General features: G+C 37.0%; 1 protein-coding gene and 2 long non-coding RNA genes across 4 annotated transcripts in view; 1 reads left to right on the forward strand and 2 right to left on the reverse strand.

Annotated features, from left to right (window-relative positions):
- Window positions 1-843, reverse strand: part of LOC311623845 — a 38,141-nt gene extending 37,298 nt beyond the window's left edge. Inside the window, exon 1 of the long non-coding RNA XR_014795216.1 lies at window positions 333-843. This is a non-coding gene — a long non-coding RNA (uncharacterized lncRNA). The remainder of the gene's footprint in view (window positions 1-332) is intronic.
- A 168-nt stretch (window positions 844-1,011) lies between these two features.
- Window positions 1,012-24,709, forward strand: USP38 (ubiquitin specific peptidase 38). Of its 2 annotated transcripts, XM_084886338.1 has the most exons (10): window positions 1,012-2,270; window positions 4,195-4,330; window positions 6,949-7,078; window positions 8,666-8,767; window positions 11,628-11,786; window positions 13,192-13,385; window positions 17,057-17,150; window positions 18,024-18,130; window positions 19,505-20,864; window positions 23,503-24,709. In XM_084886338.1, the coding sequence occupies exons 1-10, from the start codon at window positions 1,589-1,591 to the stop codon at window positions 23,662-23,664; spliced, it is 3,126 nt and encodes a 1,041-aa protein (XP_084742464.1). In that variant the 5' UTR covers window positions 1,012-1,588; the 3' UTR covers window positions 23,665-24,709. The 2 variants fall into 2 exon arrangements, with proteins under 2 accessions (XP_084742464.1, XP_084742465.1); XM_084886339.1 differs by lacking the exon at window positions 4,195-4,330 and having other exon boundaries at window positions 2,166-2,270.
- Window positions 14,654-17,036, reverse strand: LOC311623844. The gene is made up of 2 exons (XR_014795215.1): window positions 15,590-17,036; window positions 14,654-15,275 (listed from the first exon to the last, which is right to left on the reverse strand). It is a non-coding gene; the product is annotated as an uncharacterized lncRNA (long non-coding RNA).
- Window positions 24,710-25,058: the final 349 nt, after the last annotated feature.

Consider the following 25,058-nt stretch of genomic DNA (forward strand, 5'->3'; position numbering starts at 1 on the left):
GCCTCTGATTAAAGCCAAAAGTCTTACTGTGAATCTTTGGACTTTGAGTACAAGCATGATGACTGTATCTGTTCTTCCTTGTTATGAACTATCTTCAATGGCAGCATATACATATATTAAATAATGTGAAGCTTTCAACTAATTTTCATAGTACTCTTTACTATGACCCAGGTATATACAGGGTGTCCCTCCAAAATGTATACACTTTAAAAGCTGATAGCTCAATTTTGAAAACGAAATGTACTTTAATGAACACTTTCCTTATAGTAATTCAAAATGTGTGTATACATTTTTGGGGAGGCCCTACATATACCCATCTTTCATTTTCTCACCTGTCATTTTCCAGTAACTCTCCTTCCACTTTTTAGACAGCTTGTAAGTTTTCCATAGGCCACAAAAGCTCTCTAAAAAAAATATCTGCTAGGGGCTTGAAAAAACAAACTCTCCTGAAACTGAATGTCGCTAAACCTCTGCCACGGGGGGTCAGTTTTTACTTTTTATTAACCACAAAAGAGAAGAAAGGCACTCGCATTTTTAGGAACTCTAGCTCGTTTCTTGATGGATGAGCCAAGCCCCTAAGCGATGTCTCCACCATTTGAGTTATTTTTTTTCCTTCTTTCTCCTCAAGTGCTTGCGTTTCCAAAACTTTGTCCTTCACAACATTTTACATAAACAGCAATTTCTCGGGCTTCAACGAGTAACCTGACCGGGAAGAACCGACAAAGATCCGAAGGTGGGAATCCCAAGGCCGAGGATGCTGCCGCCGCAGCCACCTACATTTCGGGCCCTCCTTCCGGAAAGGCGGGCCCTCCTTCCGGAAAGGCGCCTGTGACTGGACACTCGATCCCCAGTGACGCGAGCGTCGCCCTGCGACTCCACCGGAGGCGGCCGCGCGTGCGCAGCAGCGAAGGGGCGGGGCCGGACGGCGGGGGCGGGCGCCGCGGGGAGGGGGAGGCTAGTGGGGCGCAGCAGGGGCCCTGGAGGGGAAGGGAAGGTTTGGGGCGGCGCGGAGGGGCGGACCTTGACCCAGATATGGACTCCGTCACTTCCTATTTGGGGACCTTCTGAATCCGGGTCAAGGGTGTCCGCCTTCCCTTCCCCGCAGATCAGGCGGCACCCTCGGTGACAGCGGCCCCACCTGGCTCAGCCGTCTCAACACCTGCTGAAGCCCGAACGCCCACCCCTGTTCCGTGCCGCGGAGGCGCGCTTCCTCCATCTGCCGGCTCACAACTCCGCGTCCGAAGAGCCCGCCGCTGCCGGGGGGGCCTCCGCTGGCGCCTCCGAGCTGATGCTGAGAAGGACCGCGGACCCGGGGCGGCGGCGGCGGCGTGCGGGCCTCCGGCTCCCTAGGCCCGCCGCGGGCGGGGCTGGCTCTCCCGCGCCCCACGTTTGCCAACTCCTCCCGCCCGCTCTTGCATGGGCCCCCCTGCCCGATAAATGTGGCTGCTGAGGCGGCGGTGGCGGTGGCCGATCCCGCTGCTGCTGCTGCTGCTGTGCTCCAAGTGTACCTCCGCCCCGGGGCCCTCCCGCCCCACCTCGGGGCTGACTCCGCCCGCTCCCTGCCGCTCGGCCTGGCGACGTGACGACCATGGACAAGATCCTGGAGGGCCTGGTGAGCTCGTCCTACCCGCTGCCGGTGAAGCGGGTGATCGTGCGGAAGGTGGTGGAGTCGGCCGAGCACTGGCAGGACGAGGCGCAGTGCCAGGCCATGTTTGACCTGACCACCCGGCTCATCTTGGAGGGCCAGGACCCCTTTCAGCGGCAGGTGGGGCACCAGGTGCTGGAGGCCTACGCACGGTACCACCGGCCCGAGTTCGAGTCCTTCTTCAACAAGACGCTCGTGTTGGGCCTTCTCCAGCAGGGCTACCATTCGCTGGACAGGAAGGATGTGGCCATCCTGGACTACATCCACAACGGCCTGAAGCTCATCATGAGCTGCCCCTCGGTGCTGGACCTCTTCGGCCTGCTGCAGGTGGAGGTGCTGCGGCTGGTGTGCGAGCGGCCCGAGCCGCCGCTCTGTGCCCGGCTCAGCGACCTCCTGAGCGACTTCGTGCAGTGCATCCCCAAGGGGAAGTTGTCCATCACCTTCTGTCAGCAGCTGGTTCGAACGATAGGCCACTTCCAGTGCCAGTCCACCCAGGAGAAAGAGCTGCGGGAATATGTCGCTCAGGTGACCAAAGTGAGCAACTTGCTGCAGAACATCTGGAAGGCCGAGCCCTCCACCTTGCTGCCTTCCCTGCAGGAAATTTTTGCAAGCATCTCTTCCACGGGTAAGGGTCACTGTATCCCAAGAAAACCTCTCTCGGAAGCTTGGTCTGTCTCGCCCACATACACACACCATGTTTGCTTCCCTGCCCTGAGCATATTGTTAATGGAGAACCAATCTTAGTGCCTCGTTCAAAATGTTATTCCCATCCACGGTCCTATTCAGGATGTCGTTTCTTTAAAGAGCAGGCCGTGTTTTTATCTTAAACGTGGAGAACTTCGAGGTCTAAGACCATTGGCACTAAACAAGTTGCTTAATTACCCAGCCTCTGCTCTAGTTATGAAATGCTTTGGGGATGACAGCTACTAAATAAAGCTTCTGTTCATTAGTGACTAATGGTAGCCTAAAAGTGTTTACCATGTTATTATTGCACTGTAACCCTATTATTTTATTATCGTGAGATTCTCCCCCCCCCCCTTTTTTTTTATGATTTTAGAGAGGAAGGGAAAAGGGTAGAGAGCAACTTCAATGAATGATAAGAGAATCATTGATTGGCTAACTCTTGCATCCCCCCCTACTGGGGGTGGAGCCTGCAACCTTGGCATCTGCCCTGACTGGGAAACCTTGACCTCTTGGTTCTTAGGTCTATGTTCAATCACTGAGCCTCACCAGCCTGGCTCCCCTGTTGTTGTTTTTAATTTTCCCATTTTTTAAAATTCATGCAATTTTATTCCTGGCTTATCCCAGTTAACTGTAGTTTTTTGAGTATTGATGTTTCCTGTCTACAATAGTGTTCCTGAGGAGATTGAGGGAAGGGAAAGAATCTGAGGACCTAATGGGTGTTTTTTCACTTGGAGGATAGCCCATGAACTGCATCCTTAGAAGCAGGGAGGGGTCAAAGTGACACTTAGTAAGAAACTGCTTTGTCATCCAGGAATTCTACTTGAACTTGGAGCTTCTAGTTCTGTAGGTTCTAGGACAGTAGATCCAAAATCATGTTCAGTTCCTCTCTACTTGGTACAACCGTTCTCCCTGGCTATTGTTGGAAATCGAACTTGTGACAGAGGTGTCCTCCTTTATCTTGAGAACCAGAAGAGCAGTTTTAACAAGCTCCATGCATTCTGATGAATTAAATAAATTTACAAAAGCATTACCAACTTTGTATTTGCAGGATCTGAATTGGTTTGTTTTTTAATTTTTGTATTGCCTGTGTTGCTAGAGTTATATTTCCCCAGAACTTTTTCAACTGTAGCAATAAAGATGCTTATTTTTATATCGTTTAAGTAAAGTTCCCTCTCCCCAAATTTCCACTTGTTTAAAATATATATATATATATATATATATATATATATATATGTATATATATATATATATATAAAATTTATTTTTATTGATTTCAGAGAGAAGGGGATAGGGAGAGAGATGAAAACATCAATGATCCCTATGGGGGATTGAACCCACAACCTGGGCAAGTGCCCTTGACTGGAATCGAACCCAGGACCCTTCAGTCCACAGGCCAGCGCTCTATTCACTAAGCCAAACCAGCTAGGGCTTTAAGAGATTTTTAAATATTTTCCTTAGCACACTGTACAGACTACTGTAATTAATAGCTATAAGTTACTTTGGACAATCTAACCTGGAATTAAATCTTACATTTCTGCTTTTTAAATGAATATTTTAGCTCGACAAAGACAATATTAAAAAATGCAAGAAAATAAAGTAACTCATGGACCCAAAATGGCAATAGTTTTTATATTGCAATAGTTCTGTCTGTAGAATGAACAATCATTGTAATTCTTAATCTCTAAATTTCTGTAATGTAACATTCCTTTTATGTCACGAGTATCCATGAGGTGGAGCTTGACAACTGTTTTCCGATTAACATCTTTGCTGCAATTACTTTTTTTTTTTAGTTAATTGTTCTCTCTCAATACTTCACTTGAACCTTCTTGCCATATCCCTTTTTCTTTTTAATTAAAAAAAAATAGATGCATCATTTGAACCTTCTGTAGCATTGGCAAGCCTTGTGCAGCATATTCCTCTTCAGATGATTACAGTTCTCATCAAGAGCCTTACTACGGATCCAAATGTCAAAGATGCAAGTATGACCCAAGCTTTTTGCAGGTACTTCTTCATGACACTATAGATGGTAACTGTAGATTTGGGAGGAGGAAATACTTTGTTGTATTTTTGTCAATAATGAAAAACTTAGAGAGAAATGTTTAAAACTGAAATCATGGAATCAAATATATAAAGAGTCTCCAAATTAATTGTTTACCTTACTATAGGCTTGACCGGCATCCCAGTAATTGACAAATCCATTTTTATTTCAGCTTTTTAATTTTCAAAAATATACATACATTTACATACGTTGTACAGGCAGGAGTTTTTTGGATTATTACTGTATTTTACTAGTTTCTTTGCTCATTGTTTCTTGTGACCTGTTTCTTCCCTCTGGGATCTTATTTTTTTCTTCTAGCTAAATATTTACTTTTACTTTCTCTTTCAATCAGGATTTCTGAGTAATACACTATTAGCATTTGTCTGTTTAAAATGTGGTGTGTTTTTTTTTCCTTCTTATTTTTATTTTCTTATTATTCAATAGCTAGTCCTATGATACCATACTATTAGGATCTTCTTAATATTACTTGTTTTTGTTGACTTTTCCCTTTATTATCACTTTATCAATTCTCATTTATATGTGGTTGAGTTCTAAGTCTTTATGTAAAGTTATCATTGTTCATTTACTTTTAAGAAACACTTTTTATCTCCTCCATGTCCACAAAGACACTCCTGTGTTCTATTGAGCAGCAACACTCCTGCCAGTGTAACTGCAACAGCACTAAAATTTCTTTCTTTTTGAAATGAATATATCATAAATTATGTTGTCTTCTACGTAAAATAGGAAGATACAGAGAAATACAGATTTCACAAGTGAAAGTAAAATCAGAAATCAATTGGTTGGTCCCTCACCTTCATTGCCTAAGTAACAATAGCTTACATTTTCATTTCATGCCATAACGTTGCAACAGTCTTCTGGTTGGTCTTTTTTGCCAGCAGTGACTTTATCTCTCTTCTCTAAGTCAGCCTGACCTACTCATTTTACCCTTCTGATCAAACTGCAGTGACTTTCGCCACTTACTAAGTCAAGTGCAAACTCCACTTCTTTCCATTCAGCACTCCTGGTCTTAATTTTTCAATCTTTTCAAAACAACCATAATATCCATCTTATGATTTTTTTTTTTTTAAATATATTTGGAAATTAATTTTTACCTACTGGTTTCTATGGGAGGTTTGATGCAGTTTTTATATTACATTTCTAATTTAGCTACATGATGCTATTTAACCCATACCTGGAGTAATTATCCTTATATTACAAATATAATTGAAAAGGATAGCAGTGTTTATTCTTACCAAACTCCCACCTTATACTTCCCTATACTCTATATTTCCCCCCATGTTAGCCACTTACATTTTACTATCATTTTCTGTAATGCAAAGAAATGCAAATGTTCCATTAGACATTATGAGCAGCCTCAGCCCTGATTGGTGTGTCTCAGTTGGTTTCTGGTTAGATACATCAAAAGGTCTCCATTTCGATTCTCGGTCAAGGGCACATACCTGGGTTGCATTCACCCTGACCAATGGAAAATAAATCTTAAGAGCAGAAACCTTAATAAAGATAATACCCGAGTGTTAATGTAGACAGTTATAACTTAGCTGTTATAAAAATAACCATTTCAATTTAGAAGTCAGTCCTTTAAAAATATTTGGTGGAAGAGAGGCATCACAATGAATATTTCCAGTGATATATTTTAACTCATTTACTCTTCACATAAGCTCTATAAAATAAGCGTATCTATATATATTCTACAGATAAGGAAACAGACACAAAGAGGTTAAATAATTTACCTAAGTATTTAAGGTCCCCCAGCAATAAATGGTGAATTGGATTTTTAAACCAGATCACTCTGACTAAAATCTGTTTGTTTTTTGTTTCACTGCTACTTTCTTATTATATAATCCCCCAAATTGGATTGCTGGATCAAATAATATGAACATTTGGCCCATTTGCTTTCCAAGAGTTGTACAAGTCTTCATTGTGATTGATGTCTACGTTAGGGACAATCTCCATCAAACCCTATATTATTTTGTTTTTTATTCCCAATTAACTGGGCTGATATTCAAGAAGGAAAACAGTAATGCAAAATGAGGCCACTTAGGATATTTGCACATTCAGTACGCTTTCATCTATTTGAAGTTTCCTTTTGTTGACTTTGTTTAGTAGAATTCTAACAAGGATGAAGAGACCTGTATCACAATTCAAAGTCTAGGTGTGTTTTTAACAGTGCATTTCATATTTCCAGAGAGAAAAAATTGTGGTTTACATTTGTATGTCTTAGTTCAGATAGGTATATTTGTACTGTTCTTCTTAGAGTAAATTTGCCTAATAAATTCTTTATATCAATATGTAGCATAAATTTAAAACTTAAGGTAAAATGATAGTTTATCAGAAATTCTTTTTATGAAAATGTGTTATATAAGAATCTCAGCTTATGTGATTGGAAACTCCTTGAGTACAAGCACCCATTATACTCGTTTCTACATCTTGATTAGTGCTTTTTACAAGCAAGCTCAGTAAATAGTGAGTCACAAAGAAAGTAATTATCTACTGTAACCTATTATTTCTAAATGTTGAAAATATTGTCAATATTAATAATTTCTTTTTCTTTAATTTTCAGGATGATTGATTGGCTGTCCTGGCCATTGGCTCAGCATGTGGATACATGGGTGATTGCACTCTTGAAAGGACTGGCAGCAGTCCAAAAGTTTACTATTTTGATAGATGTTACTTTACTGAAAATAAAACTGGTAAGTGGGAGTATATGTCTACTAGAGGCCCAGTGTACGAATTCGTGCACCAGTGGGGTCCCTCGGCCTGGCTTGTGAGATCAGGCCAAAACTGGCTCTCCGATACCCCACAAGCGATCCCAGATTGCAAGAGGGCATAGGCCAGGCCAAGGGACCCCACTAGTGTACAATTGGGGCTGGGTCACCTAGTCCCTATTGGGGTATATCACAGCCAGCCTTCCAGGGAGGCATGCAGGAGGTTGGCCAGCCAGGGAGAGACTGCAGGAGGCTTGAGGGCATGACTGGCCTGTCTTGCTTAGTCCCGATCTGCCGGACCCCAGCAGCAAGCTAACATACTGGAGCATCTGCCCCCTGGTGGTCAGTGCACATCATAGTGAGCGGTTGAGCATCCTTAGCATATCATTAGCATATTATACTTTGATTGGTTGAATGGACAACCAGACACTTAGCATATTAGTATATAGGATTAGAATGTATGAACTTATATAATCAATCTTCTTATATTTGGGTTGTCCCCTTTAAAGCATCTAATTTTGAGTATGTTCTTGTTTGGTTTTGTTTCGGATAATAATTTTGAATAGGCTATAAAAATTAAAATGCTATTTAAGTGTAGGTAATAAGTAATTTGCTGTTTCAGATATTTAATATGAAAACATGTTTCTTCCATTTTCCCTTAAATCGAACTAATCAAGCTTTTATTAAGGTTGCTAGAGGCCCGGTGCATGAAAATTCATGCACTGGAGTGGGTGGTCCTTAGCCCGGCCTGTCCTCTCACTGTCCGGGAGCCCTCAGGGCAAAAGGCGACCCAGCCATCAGGGGAGGGCAATGCCCCATCACACCTCTGATGCTGCCACTGCTGGCAGCACAAGCCTCAGCCGGCCCTGGTTACCAGAGCCTCGGGTGACCCTAGGCTGCTGGGCAGCCACCAGCCAAGGCTTGTCTGCGCCTCAGGCCGGTCCCAGGCAGCTGGGGGGCTCAAAGAACTAGGGGTACTCCAGAGGCAGGTGTGTGGTGCTGCCCTGGCGGGGCTGAGGGGACTGGGCACCACCATCTTGTGGCTGTGTACCGCCATCTTTGAGGGTGGGGCAGTCAATTAGCATATTCCATCCTTATGGAATATGGAAGAAAAAGGTGCTTTTCATGAGGCATTTTTAAAAATACCCTATATAAAATACCAGACCCCTTTGCCACTCAGCATTTCCTATTTATCATACCCTGTTTTCATATCACTTATCTCCGTATTACTTTTTATTGTTCCTATGCACCCTCTAGAGACAATAAATATTTGTCAAATTAATTGAATAATGGACCAGGGAGTTACCATCTAAAAAGTTGGTTTGACAGATTTTCATTTGATCAGGAAGTTTTAAGAGTTGCTTAGGCCATTATATTCCTTTGATTTCTGTCATGTTACTTTCCAACTTTCTCCCTCTCACAAGGTTTAATAAGTCAACATATGGTATGATAGAACCTTCCAGAATGGGGGATATTCACATAAATAATTTTTGGTCCTAGGGAAATAACCACTGATTGGGTTAAGGACTTTCTTACAAACTCTGTAGATTGGTGTCTTGTCTTTTTTTGAAGGTTTTTAATCGACTTCGGTTTCCTCTTGTGAGGCCTGGTGCTCTTGCAGTTCTTTCTCACATGCTGCTTAGTTTTCAGCATTCTCCAGAGGCATTCCATTTGGTAAGTTATAACAAGGTTTCTACATTGTCTTAAAATTTTAGTTTAATATTGAATCACATTTGTATATAGTGAAAAGATTGTACATTAATCTTAAATCTATTTACTTATAGCTTTATGATTTTTTTTAGAAATCTGAGATTGTGGGATTTCCCTCCAAAGAATCTATTTTCAAAATGTTTAGTATTTTTCCCAAATGTTTCCATTTGTCACCATAAAACAGCAATGTATGAAATCACTTAGGATGAGTTATTTCAGGAGTTAATTGCCCTAATTGTTGGGCTTGATCATTAAATCAATAACCTTATATCAGTTTGTTAACTCAAACTTGAGCTAATATAGTAAATATGCTAGCAAAGTCTCCCAAGGGAAAAAAAAACATCAATTATTTGGCCCTGGCTTTAGGCATAATCATGTGTATGCCATTTGGGGGGGAGCGGGGGTAATTTTTAAAATTTCTAAGGAGAATCTCTAACATAACAATCATCCATTCTAAGGTTTATTACTATTCTTATGGAGCATAGGCACATTCCTTAATCTCTCTGAAAAAGTAGTTGAGATAATAAATGATTGCCTTTGAATTATTTGCCTTATTGAAGTAAGTAAATATGAAATCATTTATTTAAGGACTAGAGGCCCAGTGCACAAAATTTGTGCACAGGGTGAGGCGGAGGTCCCTTCAGTCCAGCCTGCACCCTCTCCAATCCGGGACTAAACCAGCAGTTGGACATCCCTCTCACAGTCCAGGGCGACTGGCTCCTAACTGCTCACCTGCCTGCTTTCCTGATCATACCTAACTGACCCCTGCTGGCCTGGTCACCCCCAATTGCCGCAGGCCCCCCCCCCCGCCCCCCCTGCAGACATAGTTGCCCCCAACTGCCTCCCCCTGCCAGCCTGGTCACTTCCAACTGGTCACCCCTCCGACCTGGTCACCCCTTACTGCGCCCCCTGCCGGTGTGGTCACCCCCAACTATCCCCCCCCACCCCCCGCCAACCTGATCATCCCTCAGTGCCCCACCCCCACCCCCCACTGGGCATGGAAGCCCCATGCAGCCTGCTGCTCAGTCATTTGGTTGCCCTTCACTAACCCCCCATATCAGCCTGGCTGCCCCACACAGCCTATTTGGTCATCCGTTTGTTTGTTTCTGTTGTGATGGTCGCTTAGCCTTTTATGTATATAGATTAGTTAGATCTGAAATTAAATCGTGATCTGACTTAGTAAAATTTAAAAACAAAGACCTAATTACTGCCGGTGTAATTGGGATAGCTGACCTACTCAACTAAAATTAGCTTGGGCATCTAGTAGTGGGTCATGTGGTAGTTAAATCACCTATAACTCTAAATAACTCAGCAAAGGACTCAGGTTAAGAGTTGTTAAGTATGAGCAATAATCTGGAATCACCAACATCATTATTCATTATATGTTTAAAGTATTTTAGAGCAAACCAAGATTAATATTATGTGTGCTAATATGAACCAAGTTGGTCTTTATGTGCTTTTTATAAATGGGGAAAAAAAATTAGTGGAGTAAAAATATGACCTGGTCACATATATCGTTAGTTAAACCATTGTCCTGATATGCCAAGGTTACGGGTTCAATACACAGGCAAGGCATATGCAAGAATCAACCAGCACCCTTGCTGGTTTGGCTCAGTGGATAGAGCATTGGCCTGTAGACTAAAGGGTCTCGGGCTCAATTAATTGTTATTAATGCTATTTGATGATAAGACCTTAAAGCTATAACTTCACTTTTATTACTAGTTAGCAACCCGAAAAATGTTTTATAAATAAAACTTAAGATACTTTTACATATGAAGTATAAATACCTAATATCAGATTATAATTATTTAGTTGGAACAAGTATAACACTGTACCAATGGATTGAGTCATTTCTGCAAAATAGTTTATTTTATTAATAACCTCTTAAAATATGATTATTTCTGTATTAACTTTTAGTCTAATTTTATAATGAAAGAACATTATTGTGTTTACAACACTAAAGTTTTCTAAATGTTTATAAGCAATGAGCATTTTAGATTTTCCTTTTATTTTTAACCCCAGTCTTTTAAAATAATAGTTTCGGATTCCCTTTATTTTAAGAGGAGGAATGGGTGTCATTTTGTAAGCATCACCATGCTAACATCTGACATCATCCCTATGCTTATCTAAATGAAAGGTAATCCTATAACCTGAGCTGTAATTTTAGATACATGCAAAAGGTATTTTGAAGACTTTTCTTGAAGTAAACTTTAATATACAAAGCGTGTATAATTCTTCCAAGTAAGAGTTCTAAAATTCACACTAGATGGAGCTCTTATGCTAATTCTAGGTTTATCTTTTTTATTTTTAAAAAAATATATTTTATTGATTTTTTACAGAGAGGAAGAGAGAGGGATAGAGAGTTAGAAACATCAATGAGAGAGAATCATCGATCGGCTGCCTCTTGGTACAATCAAGGTAGATGCCCTTGACCGAAATTGAACCCGGGACCTTTCAGTCCACAGGCCGATGCTCTATCCACTGGCCTAGGTTTATCTTTTAAGTTTGTTCCTAATATTTTTCAATTGAAGGCATTTTTAGACTGCAGTGACTAGGACTTTAGTTTGCATTTTGGATAGAGAATAAGGATGACAAATAGGTGTATTATCGATATATGGAATTAAAATCATGTGACTTTGAAAACTAAATTTACCTTGATATTCCAGAAATTTTTTACTTCTCAATTTTGTTTTAGAAAAAGTCTGTAGCTGAACATATGGAAAGTTATTTGCTTATTGTGTAACAATTGAATTCTATTTGTAAGTCAGAGAATTTGTTGCCAATTTGTATTGATTGAGGAATATTTGTCTTCCTTTCTCTTCAGATTGTTCCTCATGTGGTTAATTTGGTTCACTCCCTCAGAAGTGATGGTCTGCCTTCCAGTACAGCCTTCTTAGTACAGTTAACAGAATTAATACACTGTATGATGTATCATTACTCTGGATTTCCAGATCTCTACGAACCCATTCTGGAAGCAATAAAGGTATGATAATAGTTGCAACAGTATTTGTAGGTCTGCAGCCCGTGATGTGATAGATGATGTTTGATGATAACCAGCTATTCATTTTATTTCCTTATGGTAATATGCTTTTTATTTGAAAAATTTTGTTAAAATCAGGGTTCATTAAAGAAAACTTAACTTTGTTTTTTTGTTGTGTTTTTTTTTCCATTTTAGCTGTGGACTGTTCATGGATGTCCATATTTCATAGAAACTTTACTTGAACTATTTGTGAACTTGCCTTGTTTTTTTAATTTGTATAAATGTTCGATATAAAAACCACTAATTCTCTGTTTTGAAGAATGGGTCACACTAAGCATACTTTTAGTAAACTTACTGCATAATTAGGGAGTAGCAAAGAATTGGAGAACTTTCCTCAGTCAGATTTAATTATAAATTATTATAAATCAGTTCAACTGATAATTCTTTTTGAGATCTGAAATACAATATAAGGTCTCATTATCTTCTGTATCTGAAATGAATACACATTTTACTATTTAATTAAATCAAAATGATATTGGTTGAACCCAGAACACAGCATTATTAATGCATACCATTGGTTTGACATTTGATACTGCAGAAGTAAATGTCTTTATGTATAAGAGCTGTCATGGATTTGATAGTGTTAATCTCTCTCTATGATGTCACTATGTGTATAGATGAAAGCTAGTTATGCTTTATGTCTTGAAAATTCTATTGACTGAAATAAGCTCAGAAGAAACAAGGGTCTTACTCTGAACTCAGGAAGCACTTTATAATAGCTCCAAAAAATCAGGAGATTAAAATTCCTTCAGGTATTATTTATTATCTAAGGTATAAGTGCCAGATGATATTAGTTCAAAAAGCCTTAATAATTTTACCAAGTGTTCTTATTCTCCAGTGCTCTACTCATGTTTGAAATGACTTACTCTTAAATATTATCTCATAAATCACAAAGCAAGTAAGAATAATCTGTATTTTATAATAATTTTCACTATGGTTAAACATTTTTCATCATAATTACTTTGAGACTTTATAAGATTAATACTGGGTATTGGTAGTGAATGAAAAGGAAATTTTTTTTTTACTACATAATATAAAAGAAAGTGGTTTCAATTATTGAATTGTGTGATAAGTTAGGTCTTATTCTATAGCCTGTGAATAGTGCTACAGTATACTCTCTGATCTGTTTTATTTTTAAAAACATTTTTCTGATAAATATGAAACATGAATAGTTCAAATGTGACTTGAATTCCTGTTGTGTGTGTTTTTGACAATTGGTCAAGTACTATCAAAACTAAGAGGGAGGGGGGGAAAGGTTAAATATTAATGGAAGAGCATTTATGGTGTTAATTTAATAACAAGAATAGTGTATATTTTTAAAATTTTTTTTCTTCTTTATGATCTATAGGACTTACCTAAGCCCAGTGAGGAGAAGATTAAATTGATTCTCAATCAAAGTGCCTGGACTTCTCAATCTGACGCTTTGGCATCTTGCTTGTCTAGACTTTCTGGAAAATCTGAAACTGGGAAAACTGGTCTTATTAATCTAGGAAATACATGTTACATGAACAGTGTTATACAAGCATTGTTTATGGCCACAGAGTAAGTTTAAATTAAGTTTAAATTTGAAGCTTTTTATTTTCATTTTAACTGTAGAAATTGATGCATGATGATGAAATGCAAAATGGTAAGATTGTCTTCATATTATTTCTTATAAATGGCAGAAATATTAATATTTTCATACAATTACCTTATTCAGAAATGAAAAGGTACTATTAAAATATTAATTTAAGTAAATTCTACTTTATATTATATATTACATTTAGAATCTTGTGAATTACTCCGACTTGATAGTTATTATTGTAACAGAGTGATTGGTTGAGTTTATGCCTAAGAGTTTGTGTCCTCAATTACTAATTTGTTATTATCCTTTAAGGTTATGAACTTTTATTTTATTTTTTTAATCCTGACCTGAGGATATTTTTCTATTGATTTTTAGAGAGAGTGGAAGAGAGAGAGAAAGACAGAAATAAATATCGAAGTGAGAGAAACACATTGATTGGTTACCTCCTGCAAGAGCCCTGACCAGGGCCCCGGGCCTGGGAGGAGCCTGCAACCGAGGTACGTCCTTTGGTCCTTAGGCTCTATCCACTGAGCCAAACCGGCTAGGACAGTAGTGAATTTTTTTTTTTTTTTTAATATGTTTTATTGATTTTTTACAGAAAGGAAGAGAGAGAGATAGAGTTAGAAACATCAATGAGAGAGAAACATTGACCAGCTGCCTCCTTCACACCCCCCCTACTGGGGATGTGCCCGCAACCAAGGTACATGCTCTTGACTGGAATCAAACCTGGGACCTTTCAGTCCGCAGGCAGACACTCTATCCTCTGAGCCAAACCGGTTTTGGCTAACCTCTCTTTTTTTAAGAGGTAGAGTCTTAACAGAAATCTTGTGCTAGTCATTTTTTACAATAGCTAAGATCTGGAAACAGCACAAGTGCCCATCAATAGATGAGTGGATAAAAAAGCTGTGGTGCATGTACACAATGGAACACCTGACTCAGGAATTGACTGAAGTCCTAGAGAGAATCAGCTCAAAGTGAAAGCATTTGAATAATTCCATGAAACTTGAAATTCCTCCTTCTTGGCTTGGATTCTCAACCTCCAGACGCACATTCGATTTTTTTTTTTAATATATTTTATTGATTTTTTTTTTGCCCCCCTCCCTCCCTCTCATACATACCCTCCCTCCCCAGAGTTTTATGTCCATTGGTTGTACTTATATGCATGTACACAAGTCCTTCGGTTGATCTATTATCTCCCCCAGATCTTCCTCCCCTCCCCACTGTAATTTGACAGTCTGCCTGTTGCTTAAATCAGTATATCTTTCGAGGGGGTCTTATTTATTTTTTTCTGTCTGTAGATATTTTGCTGTTTATCAGATCAATAACTCATTAGTTGCTGCTAAAGACATTTAAGCTCTGCTTCCCATCCCAACTTGATTAATACTGAACAAATGTGTAAACAGACTTGTTCCTTTGCCCTCTTACAGATTTACTTTTAAATTCATTGCTTTTACAGCTAAGCAAATAGGAAACCAGAAGTTGTTAGCTATGCGAATGCTATCTGTAAAGTTACAAACTAATGATAAATTTTTCCTAAAGGCTACTATTATATATTTTTTGCCAATATAAAACATGTAGGTTTTTGATGTGCTCAATGAGATACAAAGAGTAAAGTTATTATGGAGTGCTAAATTCAGGGCAGCCAGATATGCTGAATTTGCATAATAATATTCATTCATTTGGAAAGAAATTATCACAGAACATTTGCTTTCCATTGAATAAAAAATATACATTTATTATCTTTAAAAAAAAATTTTTTTCCCTTAAGGCAAAAACATGGTTGAATTTTTCTCTTCAGCACCAATAGAGATTCATGGAATTTGACTAAAGATATATAGAAGTTGAGTTCCAGGTCTTTTTATGCCTGCCTAGAGCAGCGTTTTTCAACCGCTGTTCCGTGGCACACTAGTGTGCCGCGAGATGTTGCCTGGTGTGCCGTAGGTGCAGACAAGACAAGAATTTTATAATTTTTCACTATTTTGTTTACTTAATATTTCATAATAAAGTAATTATAAAATACTTTCTTTGTGTTTATTTGATTCCTATTCAAGAGAATTACTTTATATATAGTCAATATAGGCACAGAGTTAAATCTTTTAACATTTTATAATGGTGGTGTGCCTCGTGATTTTTTTCATGAAACAAGTGTGCCTTTGCCCAAAAAAGGTTGAAAAACACTGGCCTAGAGGAATCATAAACTAAAAAATGAAGAGTTAGCTTTATTTGATTTTCTGACTCCTAAGTACATGTGTACACTCAAAAACTAAGGTGTTTTTTGTTTGGTTTAGTGTTTTCTTTTGTTTTCAGGTTTTTTTTAACACAAGTAATACTGAAAGAAACCATATCTCACCACCAGAGGTCATCTCATCCAGCCATCTTACTTTACAGATGATAGAGAAAGCAGAGTAACCTAATTCAGTTATAACTGGCAATAGCAGTTCAAACAGCTCATCTATTGGACAGTGGCCAATAATAATGCCATCTCAGAATAGGCAAACAGCGTATTTTATGTCTTTGGTAATATGTGAAATCTTTATGGTGCTTTTAAAAAATTGAATGTAAAAGTACATAAAAATTTTACAATTTTAATTTTTTTAAAAATCAGGCATTCCCATTCCCAAAGATAATTTAAGTTTTATGAGCAGTGTTCTAGACCTTGTTTATAGTTAAGAGACTTTATCTAGTATAAAAAAAAATGTATGTGGGTAAGGAAAAGGGGGGAGGGAAATGGGGGACATCTATAATAGTGTCAACAATAAAAAAAATAAGGTTTGAGTTTGGAATATCCCCATGGTAGGACAGTGACAGAACTGTGTTGTTTTTAGTAAAGTATCTGCCATAATTCACTCAACCTTACTCCTATTGGTGACTATTAATAGCTTGTTTTGCTCATAATGAATCTCTCAGCCCATATGCTTGTGAGAGGGTATTCTTTGAATAGGACATGCCACATGTCTCCAGAAAGGCTTCAGTATTTAAACTTTCATATTGATTTCTATATAATCTGGATGATAATTCTTTGTTATATTTTTCTACTCAGTGCAATTCTAATTTGCAGTGTTTTACTTGCAATTTATTATTTTATATAGTTCTGCTATTCAGTTATAGTGCCTGAATTTTAGGAAGCCTTTTTCTCTCTTTTTTCGTTAAATACTTGAGTAGTTTTATATTTCACATTTAGCTCAATATCCCAAGTGGACTTGTAATGATGTAAAATCTTATCTAACTCCATTTTTTCCCCCAATTGTTCCTATAGTGCCATTTTTAAATCACTCTAACTTTATAGGATCTTTTAATGGGAGGATATTACTTATTTAATGCAGATTTGAAAGAATTTAAAAGTTGCTTACTTAGGGTATTAATTAATAGTTTAATCTATTTCTACTTGGTGATCCAGAAAATAGGAATGGTATGTGACAGTACTTATAGGTCATTTACCAGGCCACACAGTAAGTGCTTAGGTACCATCATTCTTCCCTTCCTTCTTCACTACATTGTCATTAGTAACTTTGCTAGATAAGAGGTGAAAGAGGTGAGTGAAGTTTTACTTTGAAGGTAAGTTCCTGAACTAACTTCCTTTTAGCTTTTAAAAAAATGCATATGTATGTACACATTTATATGAAAATCATTATATTTTATTCTCTTTCAGTTTCAGGAGACAAGTATTATCTTTAAATCTAAATGGGTGCAATTCATTAATGAAAAAATTACAGCATCTTTTTGCCTTTTTGGCTCATACACAGGTGAGTGTAAGTATGAGTAGTGTGTATATGTTAATATTCATGTTATTATGGTAATATTCTTTAAATTTCACATTATATCAAACTTGATAAGCCCTTTTTAATTGATGAAAAAATATATATCTCACCCTGCATAACTAATCTACTTAGAAATGTTAAAAAGATACTGCCTAAAATCAGGATATACCCTTAAGTTTTTTATTTATTTCTCCTACTTTCCATTTTTATAGATGAGTATTATGCTGACTCATTATTGTAATTATTTTCTATTTAATAAAGTCTAATAAAGAAATCTTTTAAAATGCATTTTAATAGTTTATAGATACTAAATTGGTAGATTTTCACAGAATTAAACAATTAAAACAGTTTTGTGGACCCAAGAGTTAGATGTGACCTGGTCTAATCCCTGATATAATTTCTGACCTTGAGCAAGTCACACAGTTTCTCTAGATCAGGGGTGGGGAACCTTTTTTCTGCCAAGGGCCATTTGGATATTTATAACATCATTTGCAGGCCAAACAAAATTATCAGCTTAAAAATTAGTCTGCTGAATTTGGTCAAACAATTAACTCACCCCTGATGCCTTGTCAGGGCCAGACCAAATGATTTCACCAGACCTATATGACCCTCAGGCTGGATGTTCCCCAACCCTGCTCTAGATCTTAAATCTCATCTACAGAATGAGAAGTTACGACTAATGGTTATCTAAATCTATTTCCAACTAGTTTATTTGCCCACATGTTTGACAGCTTAGAGTAAAGGTTAAGCTCAATATAATTTTTTAAAGTAATCTTTATTCAACATATAGTAACATTTCAGATTTTAGTTCATGGTGTGAGAATCATTTTCTTGTATTTTCTCTACTGATATCAAAAGAGAGAAGCATATGCACCTCGGATATTCTTTGAAGCTTCCAGACCTCCATGGTTTACCCCCAGATCACAGCAAGACTGTTCTGAATACCTCAGGTTTCTGCTAGACAGGTAAAAAGTACATATATATATTTAATGATCACCGGAGGATATATTTAGAGAGAGGAAGGGAGGAAAAAAAGAAATTGATGTGATGATGTGAGACAGAAACATTGATCAACTGCTTCCTACACATGGCCTGACTAAGATTCAAACTCACAACCCAGGTATTTGCCCTGACCAGGAATCAAACCCCCAAACTTTTTGGTTAAGGGACAGTCCTCCACCAACTGAGCCACCCATTCAGGACTAGGTAGAAAGTATTTTTAAAGTTATGATTTGAATTGTGTTCTTTCATAATGAATTATTTCTACACAATATTGTTTTTAGCCTTAAAATATATATTTCAAGTGTTTTTGCATTATATTTTTAAGTGTTCTTTTATGGTTAATGTGAGGTTTTGTTGTTGGTGGTGTTTTTTGTTTTTTTACTTTAGACCAGATGTTCTCAAAGTGTGGTATGAGGACTCCTAAGAATTCCTAAAACACTTTCTATATATCTGTGTTTATGTAGTTGAGGCCACATTTTCTTCATATACTTCATCCAAAACAACATATACCATTAGATTGAATACAGAGCAGACATGAGGATCTAGCTGTCTTCTATTAAGCCAAATACTTGAAATATATGCAAACTCTAAAACAGTGCCATTCTACTCACCAAGTTTTTTTGTTGTATGAAATATAACTTTTTCAGGAAAACAGTTATTTATATTAATAAGTAATGGGTTTATTATTTTTAAATATAGATTATTACTTTTAATCTCAGTTTTGGATAGATATAACCACATAAATTTAAGCTCTTGGGCTCCTCAATTATTTTTAAGAGTACAAAGGTATCCTGAGACCAAAGAAATGTAAAAGCTGCTCCTTTGGATGGATTCATAATTGTGTGGCTTTGGTACATTTTATTGCCTCCTTAGCACTTAGTTCATAAAGCCTATTATGTTAAATCTTCCTTTCTGTTATGTGAAAGACTAGTGAAGCAAGTTGAGCTTGACATACACAGCCTTCCTTCCATTCAGCTGAGGATATGTACGATGGTTTCTTTGTGCCAGGCTTTGTATGAGACTCCAGGCAGACAAAGAAATGAGACAGTTAATGAGAACATGCAATTAACTGCAACGTAGTGCTATAAAATAGTAATATAAAAAAAGTAATGAAATACAGTGTCGAAATAGCCTGTACCTTCTCTTCTAATCTATGTTATCAAACTGTTCAGAATTCCTCTCGATTAGAAGAGGAGAAACTTGCTTTTTTAAGTTAAACATTATATATTTGTCTAAAAAAAATAATTGGCCTGTCTTTATAAACCACCAATATTTTGTAATAGAAATGACATTTAAATGTAAGTGAAGTAGCTGTGTAATGATATACTCTCCTGCAGGCTCCATGAAGAAGAAAAAATCTTGAAAGTTCAGTCCTCACACAAGCCTTCTGAAAGTCTGGGATGCATTGAAACTTCTTCTCAGGAAGTAGCCAGTAAGGCAGCTGTACTGACAGAGACCCCTTACACAAGTGATGGTGAGAAGACTCTGATAGAAAAAATGTTTGGAGGAAAACTTCGAACTCACATATGTTGTTTGAACTGCAGGAGTACCTCACAAAAAGTGGAAGCCTTTACTGATCTCTCCCTCGCCTTTTGTCCTTCCTCTTCCATGGACAGCTTGTCTTTCCAAGATCCAGCATCATCGCTCAGTATACCGGATGGTGGTCTACTGCAAGCCTGTCCTGGTCCTTCAGAAGAACCAGGAATTTATAACCCAGCAGCAGCTACCTTTGTCTATGATTCAGTTATGAATGAAAGAATGGCAGGCCACCCTCCTGATGAATTTTGCTGTACTGAAAATACTTCTGTCCCTAGTGAATCTAATAAGATTTTTGTTAATAAAGATGTACCTCAGAAGCCAGGAGGTGAAGCCACACCTTCAGTAACTGACTTACTAAATTATTTTTTGGCTCCAGAGATTCTTACTGGAGACAACCAGTATTATTGTGAAAACTGTGCCTCTTTGCAGAATGCCGAGAAAACTATGCAAATCACGGAGGAACCCGAATACCTTATTCTTACTCTCCTGAGATTTTCATATGATCAAAAGTATCACGTGAGAAGAAAAATTTTAGACAATGTGTCACTGCCACTGGTTTTGGAGTTGCCAGTTAAAAGAACTACTTCTTTCTCTTCATTGCCAGAAAGTTGGTCTATAGATGTTGACTTCACTGATATTAGTGAAAACCTAGCTAAAAAATTAAAGCCTTCTGGGACTGAAGAAGCTTGCTGTCCCATTGTGGTGCCCTATCTATTAAGTTCTGTTGTCGTTCACTCTGGTATATCCTCTGAAAGTGGGCATTACTACTCCTATGCCAGAAACATCACAGGTACAGAGTCCTCATACCAGATGTGCCACCAGTCTGAAACTCTGGCATTAGCTTCCTCCCAGAGTCATTTACTAGCAAGAGATAGTCCTAGTGCAGTTATGGAACAGGATTTAGAAAATAAGGAAATGTCAAAAGAATGGTTTTTATTTAATGACAGCAGAGTGACATTTACCTCATTTCAGTCAGTCCAGAAAATTACGAGTAGATTTCCAAAGGACACAGCTTATGTGCTTTTGTATAGAAAACAGAGCAGCACTAATGGTTTGAGTGGTAATAATTCAACCAGTGGACTCTGGGTAAATGGAGACCCACCTCTACAGAAAGAACTTATGGATGCTATAACAAAAGACAATAAACTATATTTACAGGTAAGTTGGAAATATAAGCTTCATCGTTTGTGGAAAATAGTTAAACAATGGATAGGTAGTTTAATGAGCACCCTAACTTTGAAATTCAGCTTCTGTATTTTCCAAGGAATTTACAGTGATAATTCTGAAATTTGAGTCTGGGTTTATATGAAATGAGTTCAACCTATATAACCAAGTTGTCTTACTAAAGTTATGAATTATGAAAAGTTGAAGTTAGATGCAAAAAAGAAGACCTTACCTGTTTTTAATTATAAAAGATGTGATTATTATAAAACACTCCAGGCAAAAATACAGAGTTTAATAAAATGGTAGTATCTCTCCTCTTCCCTTTAGTCCCACCTACCAGGGAAAACAGCTGCTAAATTGGGTGTTTATTCCTTTTAGACCTTTGTGTAAGTATTTTAAGGGCTATTTCTTGACATTCAGGTAGATAAAATAAAGGACACTAAAAGCTAGAAAAAATAAAGATAGGATATTTGTATTACTTAAGGATCTGAGCAATAAAACCAAGGAGAAAAAATAACAGTAAAGTCATGGAATAAAGATTTTACATAAGCTGAATTTATAAGTACACTTTTTGCAAGGAGTTAGTGATTTTATTACTTTAAAATTAATAAAAGATCTTACTCAAAATACTTTTCTTTGAAGTTTGCCAAGTAGCTATTAATATAAAGGACCAACAGTAAATTATATGTGAAGTTGTAAGTTTATTAGCTGGATAATCCAAGTAATTTTATGAGCTTAAAATTAATTTCTAAAACTTCTGTGTTTGAAGCTCCCAAAACTAAAAGATACAGATAGTATAAGAGAAAAAATGGACCGCTATAGTACTATTTTTAGGAGGAATTCTCAAAAAGTTTTGAAATTTACTGTATTATAAAATACTTAAAGATACATAATACATTCTTAAAGGAGTATGCAATGTACTAGAGTGACAAAAACACTACATTTTTCAGAAAAATAATTAGAAACTCTAGAGTATTTGTTAGAACTGATTTAGAAACAAGATTCTCACATCCAGTCAGAAGGCTTATAATCCAGAGAATATAATGTATTCAACCATGTCCTACCTAGATAGCAAATAAGCACTGGATGTTAAGCATCACGATTCTTAAAGATTAAAGAGGTGGGGTAAGGGTAAGAGGGTTAGGTTGAAGTAGAAATTTTCTATAATATAAAATACAGAAAATATGACCCAGTGCAATCTTGATTTTTGGAAATATGTATATTATTTATATTGCAGTGATTGAGTGAAATATTTATCAACGGAGGGACATGGATTTTGAAAAGTTGAGAAACTACAATTTCTGTGATAGGAATGCCAAAAACACTTATATAGATATTAAATAGATATTAAATAGATATTACAGTTTATACTTATAAACTGTAATATCTGTTTACATTGCAGCCTAGCTCTAAATGATTTTTTCTGACTTGCCATTTTCCCTTGACTATACAATTTTTGGGCACCATTTGTTATTATTGTTTAATTGTCCCTATAAAAGGGTTATGTATTTTCATTCAGCTTTTCAGTGTTGTGCAATTCTAAGTTTCATCTTCAATCTCAGATTGGTAAGTTGTTTAAAACAAAAAACATATAATGCTACTATGCCAGATGGAGCAACGTAACTGGGCTTTAAGCTAAATTTGGATATAGTACAGTTATTGTTATTAATGTTAACTGTATTTTGAAAGTTCTTGAGGATGATTATGCCTAACAGGTTAAGGGTTTTGCTATAACAGTGGCTTTTAGACCTGGGTGAGTGACATTGACCTCATTTGAAAGGCGTAGACCTTTTCCCAGAAAAATGGGCACATGCCAGAATAGTTTATATCGTGTTCCAAGGAGTTGGTGCCAGTTTTTAGAGCCTTGTTTTAGAACTTGCCAAATGAATTTGTCATATTCACTTTTTCTTCTTTTGTGGATAAGTATCAAATAGTGTTCTAACCTGAGATCATTAATATTTATTGAGCACCTAATATGTGTCTGGCACATAGGTGAATATAATTCCTGATAAAATTGCTAATGGTCAAGTAGACTTTTCAGTGTTACTGTAAGAAGATAGGCTCCATTTTCCTTAGCAGTATTTTGAGATATTTTACTTACTAAGAAATACTCTAAGGAAAAGGGTATTAAAAATCATCCAGCTTTCTTTCATTATTTGTACTTTTTATCGTAATCACCCACTTCCAAAATTGTTAGAGTAGATAATCTGTTGTCATAATCTTTAATTCTGCATACTGTATGTTAGAAAAAAAAAATCATTCTTATGTACTGATGGGTGTTACTGTATTTTGAAAGTTCTTGGGGATGAACTGAAATATAGAGACATTTTTGGACTGTGGGCTTCAGTTTCCTCCTCTGTGTAGTCTGATACTGAAACAAACAGACTTTTAGGTCTGTCATTCTGTAGACTTACACCAAGATTTTCTTCTTTATCAAGTTTGCTCCATCTGTGATTATGTACTTTACTGTTGTAAGATTTGGAAAGAATTAGTGTAGTCAGTATTTTTAAAGTTACTAAGATTTGAAGGATGCTTATTAAGGATTAAGGTAGCTTTAAAATATTTATACAGGTGATATATTCATCCATTGTATTTAGGATTATGACTTTATTAAAATTATTTTTAATTTTAGGAACAAGAGTTGAATGCTCGAGCCCGGGCCCTTCAAGCTGCCTCTGCCTCCTGTTCATTTCGGCCAAATGGATTTGATGACAATGACCCACCAGGAAGCTGTGGACCAACTGGTGGAGGGGGTGGAGGAGGATTTAATACAGTCAGCAGACTCGTATTTTGATCCTGAGAGCGTCCAAAATGCACTGGTCACAAAACACCCGATACTTTGACTGTTAAAATGTCACACTGTAATAAGTATCATAGCTATCTTTTATTTTTCTTTTCATTAGACCCTTATACTTTAAGAAAACACACTCAGTGCTTGTTTTTATTTTCTTGACAATAGATTTATTAACAAAATGCATCATGGGGGGAAAAAATCTACCTCTTAAAATTCCATTTGCTTTTATGGTTAGACATGCTTGACCAAAAATTTTCAAAGGAAAATATATACCTGGTCCCTAATTAAGCTGCATTAAATTTAGTGGAAGCATTTAAATGCTCCTATCCTCAGTTTTACTGAACAAAAATTTTAATTCACTTAGCATCCTTCATAAAAGAATTATGTTAGAGGTGAAGGAAATATTGTTTGAAAAGAAGAAAAGCCCTTATTTCCTGTGTAGTTATCCCATTATTAAATTTAAATCTTTGAAAATATGAGAGATGATAAGGGTCTCTAATGAAGGCAATAACAAAATTTATCAAGCTCTTGTACTTGTCAGGATTGTTTAATGCTGTCTTCAGCATCACTACCTGCATTTGAAGTACAAATGTTTTTAAAGGAATTATTTATACGTACATGATGACTTGATTTTAAGAAAAAGTGCATGATCCTATAGGAGCAACATTTTTGCCTACACATTGCTAACTTTATAGTATTTCTAATTGTTTAGGGATTTAAAAATTCTATTTCAGGGAGTCCCTCTTCTGTGTGTTTTGAAGGAGGTGAGTTCTGTATGTGCCTTGCAGTACTGTAATTAAAAAATAGGAATCTTTGGCTGCGGGAAAGCTTTTTTAAAATGAAATGCTAGGGAGTGATTTTTTTGTGTGTGCTAACATTAAAATTATAACTTTTATGAAGTAAAAATCTGATTGTTCTAAACCTATGCGTGTGATTGTTTTTAACTCTTAGGAGAAGAATTCATAGAAAATAAACCCAGTCAAGTAAAAAAATCTTTTTTTGATTTTGTTACTTAATCCTCAGAATATTAAACATTGAGCACATACATTTAGATGTGTACCTTTGGTTTTCTTTTTTCATTTAAGTGATGTGTTGCACCATTGTTTCTATTTCATCATTTCAGATAAGCTAAAATGTCAGCTGCTACCATTTCACATTTTCTTCTGCCAGGAAATAGAAACAAGTCAGATCTCCTGGGTCTTGATTATACAGTGCTCAAGAGTTATCCCACTGTCCCCCTTCCTAACTGTGCTAACCTATCCACGGCTGTACATTGTTCTGGAGATTGGTCTCATTTATTTTAAAAACACTTTAAGGAAAGAATATTCTTTGGTGTTTGGGGTTTATCTTTTTCCCATACTTTTAATGGGAGTGATTAAATACACACTTCTCAT

Source organism: Pipistrellus hanaki (genome assembly GCF_964339955.1).
Source record: "Pipistrellus hanaki genome assembly, chromosome: 5".
Classification (NCBI taxonomy): Eukaryota; Metazoa; Chordata; class Mammalia; order Chiroptera; family Vespertilionidae; genus Pipistrellus; species Pipistrellus hanaki.

What these genes read in the sequence shown, in the direction of transcription:
- USP38 (XM_084886338.1), top strand. Translation starts at nt 1,589, where the DNA reads ATGGACAAGATCCTGGAGGGCCTGGTGAGCTCGTCCTACCCGCTGCCG. An exon ending in ATGACCCAAGCTTTTTGCAG is followed by an intron (nt 4,331 to 6,948) that starts GTACTTCTTCAT and finishes TTTAATTTTCAG; the next exon opens with GATGATTGATTGGCTGTCCT. An exon ending in CTCAGGTTTCTGCTAGACAG is followed by an intron (nt 18,131 to 19,504) that starts GTAAAAAGTACA and finishes ACTCTCCTGCAG; the next exon opens with GCTCCATGAAGAAGAAAAAA.